We start from the raw sequence: 10,966 nt of genomic DNA on the forward strand, positions 1-10,966 counted from the left end.
TTCTTAAAAGGATCAACAATACAGTGTGAACACAGAGACATGCAAATGCTGTACAAATGTTCATGTGTACATTAGGCTGCTTTCTTCTGTTGTTCACTTTCATTTCATTTGCTTTGCCTTGCGTCTTCTGATATTTATACAATAGTTACCACAGCCGTTGTATTTTTCTTATGTAAAATATTCCAGATAAATCATCTTACCAGCTGGATTCATCAGATTTATTTCTGCCACCAGTTGCATGCGGAAGGTAAGTTCCCAGGAAGGGACTCTATATAAAAAATGGATTATATTTATTTATTTTAAAAACAAATAAACACAAAAATATAATAGAATGTTTTTTATACTCAAAATTTATAACATTCACTAAATATATTGTATCATTCTATATACAATAATGTAATGGTCATAGTATGAAAACAGCAGAATAACACATCAATGTATAACCAAATTTTTTAAGCAAATTCTAAAATGTTATTTTGACTCATTTTTATGAAATATTGCTTTATTTTAGTGGAGTGATGGCGTATAAACTATACAGCTAATCTTAAGCACAATGTACTTATTATTAGCTTTTCGTCAGAAAGTGATAAAACTTTTTTTTCAAAATCTTTAGTTTTACATTTTAAACACTTCTTGATTTTCCCTTTCTTATATTTTTGGCTCCATATTTCTACTCTTATTTTAGTACAATTCTGACCAAACATTGTACTATATATGGATTATACATTTGCTTAAATACAACCAATCTGTCATTTTTTTCACCCATGGACTTTAGGCACAAGTCAATTAAGAAACAAGCCATAATGCTTATGCTTGTAGGTGTACCCATATTTAGCCCCAGGGTTGGAATGACATCAAAACAATACATAGAATAGACAAAACTGGATTCAGTTTCGTATATGTTCTTTTCCATGCATGAAATAAATGAACAGTTAATTGGGATGATTTTTATTCCATGATCTGCTTTCCATTTGCACCCATGGAATTAGATCGGATTTTAAAAGGGTGAAAACTAGACAGAATTTGATATCTGTGTGTACAATAGAATTGAGAGTGACCAAAAGACTGAACTGACTATATAGTAAGTGAAATAATTAACAATGTGTAAATCCTTGAATATAAAATATAAATATAAAGTGCTAAACAACATCCATTTCATTTATTTAGTCTAGTATTCTAGCATAATAATGGCTGTAAAATCTTCAATGTCTCTTACAATATTATAATACAAGAAGTAGTCTACTTTCATTTGTGCCTTATTTTAAGGTAAATACAGAGTTTGTCTTTCATATAGGTCAGATTTGAATATGCAAAATCCAGCTGGTGCCATTTCTTATTCTTATCTTTCTCATCCTTATGGACCTTTAACCACCTGTACTGAGTCTCTGTATTGGAGATTCAAGCAAAGACTAACAAGATAAGGAAAAACCTAAGCTTAATTTCATGTTTACAAACAATTGTAACAAGAGGTAGCATATATAATAGAGTAAAGCAGTGGGCCTAAAACAGCACCTTGTAGAGCACCAACATAACCTAAGTAAGCAAAAGTTAACCATTCAGAACCCAACCCCAAAGTCAAATAAAAAAGAGCAAGAAGAGGGCTGTTCCATTAATTCCAACAACATTTTCTAAGATCTTGGAGATTAAGTGAAAGTGAGAGGAGATAAGCAGGTCTCACAGCAGATTTTCTGTAGTTTAGGAGGCTTTTTTCCATGCTACTTGAACTAGTACCAATTTAGTTTGATTCCATTTGGTCTAATTTCCTAGCAGTTTGTTTATAGTGTGTGTGTGTGTGTGTGTGTGTGTGTGTGTGTGTGTGTGTGTGTGTGTGATCATTGTACCAGGGTGCTACTTTTTTCTAAATTTTTTTTCTTCTAAATAGCACTACATTATCTAGGCTGTAGTGAAATTTGACTAAGTAATCAGTAGCCTGATCGAGTTCTGTGGGGTTGGACAGTGATAGGATAATAGATGATAATAATTTTGGGTCACTATTTATTAATTTTTCTGCAGTTGCAGATATAAATGTATGTTACGATACCATGGTAAAGCAAATAGCACATGTGTCTAAGACACAGTTTAAATGAGAGAAGATAATGATCTTTAATAGCTTCAGACTGTGGAAATATGACTTTCTATATTTTATATAAATCTAGAAGGGATATTTTTTACTTATACTTTTTTTTTACTTATACTTGATACTATATTTCATATAAAACCAGAAGGATTGTAATATGCTTTATGTCTAATCTGCAAAAAGAGATGAACACACACAAGTTAAAATTAATTTTGTGCAAAAGAAATTGATGTGATAAGTACATTGTATATTATAAAAATAAATGAATAAAAAAATATTGTCACGATGAGACAAAGGCGAGTGCGGATCCATTTGCAGTTACTCCTTTAATAAGCAAAAAACAGGAAACAAACAAACAAACAAGCAGGCAAAAACAGATCAGAACACTGAGCAGGACAGGGAACAGGAACAGAGACATAAACAGACAGCACAGCGCATACTAACAACGACTCACAACCGGGAAGTGAACAAAACAGAGTACATATAGTGAATGAGAACCAATCACAAGACGGAAACAATCAAAGACTAAGACAAAACACCTGGGGAAGAGATTGAGTGCAATTAATGTAACAAATAGGTGGGTGGGGTCAACAATTAACAGCCGGGAATGACAGCAGGCAGAAACAAAGGAGAACACAGACTCATTACAGAACTACGAGCGGCTTCCAGACACTCCCAAGGCCGCAGAAACCAGTCCAGGAGGGCGGAGCGAAGGCGCAACAAGGGTGAGAGGGCGGGTCGAGTTAGTGTTGCAGCAGAGCAGGCCGAGCCGGTGGCCAGGGCGGCGCCGGCAGAGCAGGTGGCCAGGGCGGCGCCAGCAGAGCAGGAGGCCAGGGAGGGGCTGCAGGTGGAGACAGAGACCAGAGCAGAGTTGGGAGCCAGGGTGGTGCCGCAGGCAGAGCAGGGCCGGAGACCAGGGTGGTGCTGGAGGCGGAGCCAGAAACCAGAGCAGGACCTGGGACCAGAGTGGTGCTGGAGGCGGAGCCAGAGACCAGAGCAGGACCTGGGACCAGGGTGGTGCCGCAGGTCGAGCCAGGGACCAAAGCGGAGTTGGCGGCCAGGGTGGTGCTGTAGGTGCTCTGAGCCTGTAAACAGGGACAAGAGGTAAAAGGCCTGGCAAATCTAGTGAAACAAAACACAGGACAGATACCACAGGAACATTGATAAGTTCAGGCCAGGCAGAGAGTTCAGGGAGTTTGGGTGTAACCATGTCGACTGCGTTCTCCGACTCAGTCATTTCGGTCGACCCGGCCGGTTCGATCAACCTGGTCGGTCCGGCTGGTTCCGGCGTCCCGGCTGGTTCCGGTGACCCGGCTGGTCCGGCTGGTGAGGCCGACGGCTTAGGGATGCCGGCCGCCCGAGCCGACCTCATCGGGGTATCCGCCAGTTTGGAGACCAGCCGGTTCGCACGGGCCTCAGCCGAGATTGCCGATACGGTAGCCATGAGAACTGGCTCGGTCACAGGTGTGCATGGGACTGGGCTGGACGGAGGCACTGTAGGGCATTCGGGCGTCCGTGGCTGGTTCCGCTCTGTAGCCCACGGACCCCGATGCTTGCTGCCCCCTCCAAAAAAAATATTTACGGCCGGCTTCCGTCTCTGCACTGCTCAAGGTTAACGCGGACCCGCCCAGGAGCAACGCCAAGTTGACGAAGTCCGAGAATGATTCTATCTCTCGGCTAGACGCCATTAAGTCTTGCAGAATGTCCTTTAGTCCGTACTTGAAAATGACCTTGAGGGCCTTCTCACCAAAGTTGGCCTGGTTGCACAGTTCCACGAATACCTCCACATATTCCTCGACTGGGAGTTCTCCTGACTTAGGCAAAACAGGATTTCTGCTGGATCCCTGTGGTGAGTCGTTCTGTCACAATGAGACAAAGGCGAGTGCGGATCCATTTGCAGTTACTCCTTTAATAAGCAAAAAACAGGAAACAAACAACAAACAAGCAGGCAAAAACAGATCAGAACACTGAGCAGGACAGGGAACAGGAACAGAGACATAAACAGACAGCACAGCGCATACTAACATCGACTCACAACCGGGAAGTGAACAAAAACAGAGTACATATAGTGAACGAGAACCAATCACAAGATGGAGACAAACAAAGACTAAGACAAAACACCTGGGGAAGAGATTGAGTGCAATTAATGTCCATGGTAACAAATAGGTGGGCGGGGTCAACAATTAACAGCAGGGAATGACAGCAGGCAGAAACAAAGGAGAAAACAGACTCATTACAATTATATTTATTTTATGGCCGATTCTGCATAACATTTTTGGATTTTCTGGATTATATAAGACAGATATAATCATTTAACGTGCTTAGAGATGTCAGAGGTTTTTAGTTGCAGCCATAAGTTTACATACCTTTTCCTAAATCTGCAAAATGTGAAAAATTTAAAAGAAATAAAAGAGATCTTATAAATTGCAGTTTTATTTTGTTTGTTTTTTCCCCCCGCTGGAATAAGCTATTTCACAAAACAGATGTTACCATATAGTGCACAAGACAAAATAATAACCTGGGAGATATGAGGTGTCTATTAGCTTTTATCAGTTTAAATTCATTAGCTAATAGTTTATAATAGGCTAATACACTTATTGTTTACATTTATATTAAAATGATAACACTCTCCCATTTATCCAATAGTTACCACACCTGTTGTGTTTTTCTTATGTAAAATATTCCAGATAAATTATCTTACCAACTGGATTCATCAGATTTATTTCTGCCACCAGTTGCGTGTGCAAGGTAAGTTCCCAGTAAGTGACTCTATATAAAAAGTTTATTTTATTTATTTATAGTACAGTATAGTATATTGCAGTATAGTACAGTATAGTATAGTACAGTACAGTATAGTATATTTATTTTGGGATTGGCAAACAAAATATCTTTTAGTCAGATTTACATACATCCTTACTAATATATACTATGCTTACATATATATTTATCTATAAGTTTGAAATGTTTATTTAGTATATGTTAAACTTTATTGAGAACATAAAGAATAGAGAAATTCATAAAAGGACATTCTCAAAACTCCTTCATAAATTTACGACCTGGTATAAATATAACAATTGTATTGTGCTGGAATAATTAAAATAGTTACTGTTTGATCCTTAATATAAACCAAAATATACTATAGAGAGAAATGTTACAAAATAAAATGTGAATTTAATTGTGTTTTTTATAGTTCAACCCTTAATTGTGACATCACAACGAAAAACAAGCCTCCGTTTTGTCATCTGGAACACAAATGGTATAAAATACCCACCTGAAAAGTTTGTCAATGTAAGGAATATTCTAAGACATCTTAGAGCTGATGTTGCCTTTATACAAGAGACACATGTTGGGACACAATGTGTCAAAATCCTACAAAATGTTCCAGGCTGGAGATCCTACTTCACTGTGCACAGCTCCCGCAGCAAAGGTGTCGCTATACTGATAAAAAACAGCGTGCCATTTGAGTACATATGCTGTGATGAGGATTGTTGTGGAGGTTACATTGTGCTGTTCTGTCATCTGTATGGTGAACTGTACACTCTTGTCAACGTGTACAATCATAAAGAAGACAGAAATGTCTTGGGTAGACTGAAAGAGTATTTGTTGGAAACAGCTGAGGGTGTGCTGGTGGTTGGAGGTGATTTCAACACACTTTTAAATCCCAACATAGATCGGAAACCTTCATCTACACGACATTCACCGTTAAAACCTATTTTACAAGACTTTACTGAATCACTGATGCTCATAGACACCTGGTCACAAAAACATAGTGATACTGAGACTGAGAACAGATTTACAAGGAAACAGGGTGAGAGTTCTTCCAGATTAGACATGTTTTTCCTGCAGGAAGCCCAAATTCAAAGGATGACTAAAATTGAAGTGAAAGCATTTAAAAAAACTGAAACCTTTTCTATGCATCATCATCCTCTTGTCCTAAAACTCCAATGTCAGATGCAATCCGAGAACAGATTTACAAGGAAACAGGGTGAGAGTTCTTCCAAATTAGACATATTTTTCCGGCATGAGGACCAAAAGCAAAGGTTGAAGGAAATTGAAGTGAAAATTGAAAGCATTTCTGATCATTATCCTCTTGTCCTAGAACTCCAATCTCAGATGCAACTCGAAAGGAAACTCCCAAAGATTGTAACAAGCTTAGAAAAATCTGAATACAATTCTGACAGGAGAGCAGGGAAGATTAGTGGAGCAGAAATACTGAGTGCTATAAAGTCCTTACCTGAGAAATACAGACAAGATCATTGGATTTTACTGACTGAGACCTTAAAGCCATCATACAATGATATGTTAAAGAGTCACAAGGTACTTGAAAACTTTAAAATGGTACAAGGCAGCCATGAGTTCACAAGGGAATATCTGATATTTTCAGAGGTTTTGGCTAAGCGTCTCAATGCATACCTTTCATTAGAGACAAAATGTAATATCTGCGTTGTTATCATTGTGATCTTTAAGAGCAGAAAACAGAAAATCAGGTGGTCTTTCCTGAAGTCAAGATTTGAGGAGCTAAAAAATGATAAACTAAAACAGGCCCCATTTGTCCCACCAGCAAATTTCAGCATTCTAGATTCCCTTCTTCCTAAAACCCAGAGCACTTCTGGAGATCTCAGAGATTTGCAGCCTGGCTGTCCACTAACCAGTGCTGTCCTTTATCTGGCTCTGCACAAGCTGAATCTGATGGTCTGTGATGATGCTGTGAAAACCATAGTTTGTTATCATAAACAGACTCTGATCATACATGCACAGCAGGACAAACAGAAGCAAATTGGTAAGATAGTAGAAACATTCCAGTATGAATCAAGTGTTAGACTGATTGTCCAATACCCTTAAGCATTAAACTCTAGGGTGACTCATGAGTTACAATTAGTAGTAAACTGGTTATGTGACATTTAAATATCATGATCATTTTGAAATACTTTTAAATACAAATAAATAAACCTACTTTGGTGCTGAATATTTAAGGACATTTCTAAAGAGCTTTTTAACAGTAGAATAAAATGACTGGAACAGTTTGTGCAGATTTTTTTCACAGAAGATGGCAAACCAATTTGACAGAGTTTCATAAAAAAGATTGAATGCTGACATAAAATATAAAATTTCTTCAATTTAAGAACTTCATTGGAAGACAAAACTGATTGCAATGGCCATTAATCGGCTGACTAAAAGACTGCAGATATTACCCTAGGATTTCAGAAATCTTTTAGTCAAAAGAGTCAAAGTTTGTCTCAGACGACCAAATCGTGGCCAAAATATAGTATATACTGTAAATACATTAAGTATTAGTTTAGGGGTGTGCACATTTATACAACCAGTTTATTGTAAATTTATTCATGTTTAGCTTTTTCCCCTAAAATGATTCTTATTGGTTTTCACTTTAATGTATTGCTTGCAATTTCACTATAACGTTATAAAAGGTTCTGCCAGGATTTATCTGGGTTTAATTTTTTTTTACATCACAAAAACATGTTAACAGGGTCATGTAGACATTTTATATCCATGTAACATTGTAAGTTGTTCTTCAACCTATAAAAATCTGAGGGTTACATTTCTATGTCCAAACTAAAAAAAAATACTTGCTGTGTTTATTTCTTATGTATTTCTTAATGATGATCAATCATAAATGCTATGATTTCATGGTCCTTCTTTGTTTGTATTTTATTTATTTGTTTTTGTTTTATTGAGTAAACATATTTACTGTATTTAACAGAACTGCACACTGAAAACAAACTATTTATGACTCTAATTTAAAAGATATAGAAAATCTTTCAATATACATTTTGATGTAATTAAAATTAATATGTTTTGATGAATGTTTCTTTCACGTGACTCCTGTTTTTGACTTTATTATAAATCTTAAAAGAAAAGAGACAACCAGACAGAATAAAAATAAATTCAGAAAACTATAAAGAGGTTGCAGACTTACATTCAAGTTAAAAAGATGTTTGGGAAATTTATATGAAAAAACATCTCTTGTATGTCATTTCTTTCTGGAGGGTGTGTTGTTAAATTAAAAGTCATTATGAAATCTTGTCAAATCTTGTATATTAATGTGTTACTTCCATCCCAGCTTTAAACAGACTTTCAACTGCAAGGTACAGTATTAACAACTCTGAATTCAGTTCAGCTAACTGTGGACATTGTTAAAAACAAAGTAGTTTTACAGAAATAAGTGTATCCCTTTAGGTAAATAGAAATATATGAATAGAACTAGAAGTTCAAAAAGTTTCTGAACATTACTTTCTTACCTTCTCCTAGTTCTGAAGCAAATTAAAGGGAATCTTGTCTTTCACACACTCAGAACAACAGATACCTGTGATATAATGGTTGTGAAGTTCCCTAAAAATGTAAAACCTTATAAGATCTAGAAAACAAACTATAAATGCATGTTAATGCATAAGTGCAATTTTTAATTTTCTTATCTGCCAGGAGACATTTGTAATTCTTTCACATTTTGGAAAAAGTGCCTGATCATATTTCTTACCCCTTTATATCTTTCTCACTGTGACCTTTGACACAGACAAAGAAAATCCAGTGGTCTTTCATTGAGACAATACAGCAATAAGCATTAGAATTATTAGGTGGGTTTAATAATTAGGCAATTCGGTTTTTCAAATCATTTTAAAGAAATGATGGTCACTCACACAGAAATATTTTTACTTCAACAAGAAATTATGTTTTCATTTAAATGTTAAAGTTTAATGTTAACACCCACTCTGAAACTCAGCATCACCAAGAAAAACACCACAGTTCTTCATGAATCACTAACCAACAACAAGAAAAATAGAAATCAACATTTGGAACAACATTAATCTTACTGGAAAATAATTACATAACAATGGAAAAACTCTCTGCCTCCATTTAATGTTGACTTACACCAGTGAATCACCAGAAATTCTCCTAAAGCCATTCCAATAGCTCTAGTCTCAGAAGGGTACCAAACAAGTGTAGTGAATGATGCTATGTTGTCCACTCACATATATAGATATACTCATATATAGACATTGGATGCAGCACCTTGGCATTTTACTAAAGACTAATAGATTGTATGCCATTATTATAGTAGTAACACAAACACTTAAGAACTGGATACACATATGCATTTTTTTCCCCATGAGACCATAAACAAAATATACAAGAAATATACCTCTATCTTTATACAGTATAGTGTTTAATTAATGAAAAAACAATGAATCGTTGATTTTTCTATTTGGGAATGATTTTATTCTATTTAGTAAGTTTAGTAGTGTCAAGTAAACATTTGGTCTCGGTGAGGTGTTAAGTGGAGTGCTACACCAAGACACCAAAAACAAACACTGGTGTTGCTTCATTCTTTGATCCAAATTTGGCTCCTAAGTTGTCTGCCTGGTTTTACACGTTCCTCTGCACACCATTTATATATAGACTAGATTTGTTGAGTTGAGGCTGTTTCATGTATGCATATATAATGTTCATGGATACATTAGGCTGCTTTCTTCTGTTGTTCACTATCATTTCTCTGGAAACAGGTGTGAACGATAGGTATGAAGATGACTGAGCGTGAAAGTGCATGTGTGTTCTGGGTGTTTGAGTCTGATGTGGCCAGGTGCATGCTGGGGAATTTAAAACGAAGAGCTAGGACTCAATGTCACGCTTTCATAATATAATGTTTTCCCTAACATATAATAACAGTGTGTAGAGGACAGTATTTTAGGTAAATTGTTTGTAAACTGGACTGTAGTGGATTGGAGGGAAAAAAATCTGTTGGTAAATCTGTTGGTAAAAAAAATCACCTCAGTGGAAACTTTTACTTTACTTTTATCTGACCTGAGATAAGTTGATTAAGGAGCAACAAAAGTAAACAATGGTGTCTATCTGCATTCTTTTATCCAGTGTGGCTTCCTTGTTAGGTAAGATTCCTATAAGATTACACATTGTACTGAACACTAATGTGATAAACAGTATTGCGAAGTTCTTTCTTCCTTTTTAAATGGAAAGTCATGAACCTTTGCATTTTTCTGATAACATTGGTGCCCAATTTCCTTGTAGAGCCGTTCTACCTGACCGTTAGATTGTGGATGCTAACTAGATGTAAGGCTAATGTTAATGTTCAAGAGGCGGCAGAATGCTTTGTGGGCTAGAAACTTGGTATCATTGATGAAACAATGAATTCAGAATTATGCCAGTGATCTGTAAATGAAAATGGAAAGGCATCTGTCCATGAACTGAATCTCAGGAAAAAATGTGTCAAATACCGACAACAAACACAAGCACTAAAGTCTGTCTAGAACAGAATGATTAAAGAGGAACAAAGATATGTTTTTGAATGGCCAAGTCCATGTCCAGAAAATCATAAAGAAAAATTGAGGAAAGACCTGAAGCAAGCAGTTCATGTGAGTACACCAATTTGGGTCATATTTATGCAGAAATCTAGAAATTTCTAATGGCTTCACAAATGTTATATATATGTATACTGTATATATGTATATACTGTACAGAGTTGCTTGGAAGCCTTTAGAAATTTCTATATTTTCACACACAGACAGATCTCTATCAAGGTTTATGAATCAATGATTGAATCAATGAAAAATCTTTAAAAGATGATTTTTTTTTTATTGAACATTTTTTTAAACCTATTTAGTAAGTTTAGTAGTGAAAGAATAAGGCAAAGAAAACATTTGGTCTTGGTGAGGTGTTAAATAGAGTGCTACACCAAAACACCAAAAATAAACACTGGTGTTGCTTCATTCTTTGATCCAAATTTGGCTCCTAAGTTGTCTGCCTTGTTTTACATGTTCCTCTGTACAGTATTCAGTACTTTATATATACAATAGATTAATAGTTTTATAGAATGCCTAAGTGTCACATTTGACCATAAATCAAGGATGTTTTACTTTTTTT

At 36.2% G+C, this 10,966-nt stretch overlaps 1 protein-coding gene across 1 annotated transcript; it reads left to right on the plus strand.

Annotated features, from left to right (window-relative positions):
* Window positions 1-3,802: 3,802 nt before the first annotated feature.
* Window positions 3,803-6,919, plus strand: LOC125140843. The gene is made up of 3 exons (XM_047811020.1): window positions 3,803-3,926; window positions 4,724-4,825; window positions 5,268-6,919. Exons 1-3 carry the CDS (start codon window positions 3,803-3,805, stop codon window positions 6,917-6,919), a joined length of 1,878 nt encoding a protein of 625 aa, XP_047666976.1.
* The last annotated feature ends 4,047 nt before the right edge of the window (window positions 6,920-10,966 follow it).

Source organism: Tachysurus fulvidraco, chromosome 3, assembly GCF_022655615.1.
Source record: "Tachysurus fulvidraco isolate hzauxx_2018 chromosome 3, HZAU_PFXX_2.0, whole genome shotgun sequence".
NCBI classification, from domain to species: Eukaryota; Metazoa; Chordata; class Actinopteri; order Siluriformes; family Bagridae; genus Tachysurus; species Tachysurus fulvidraco.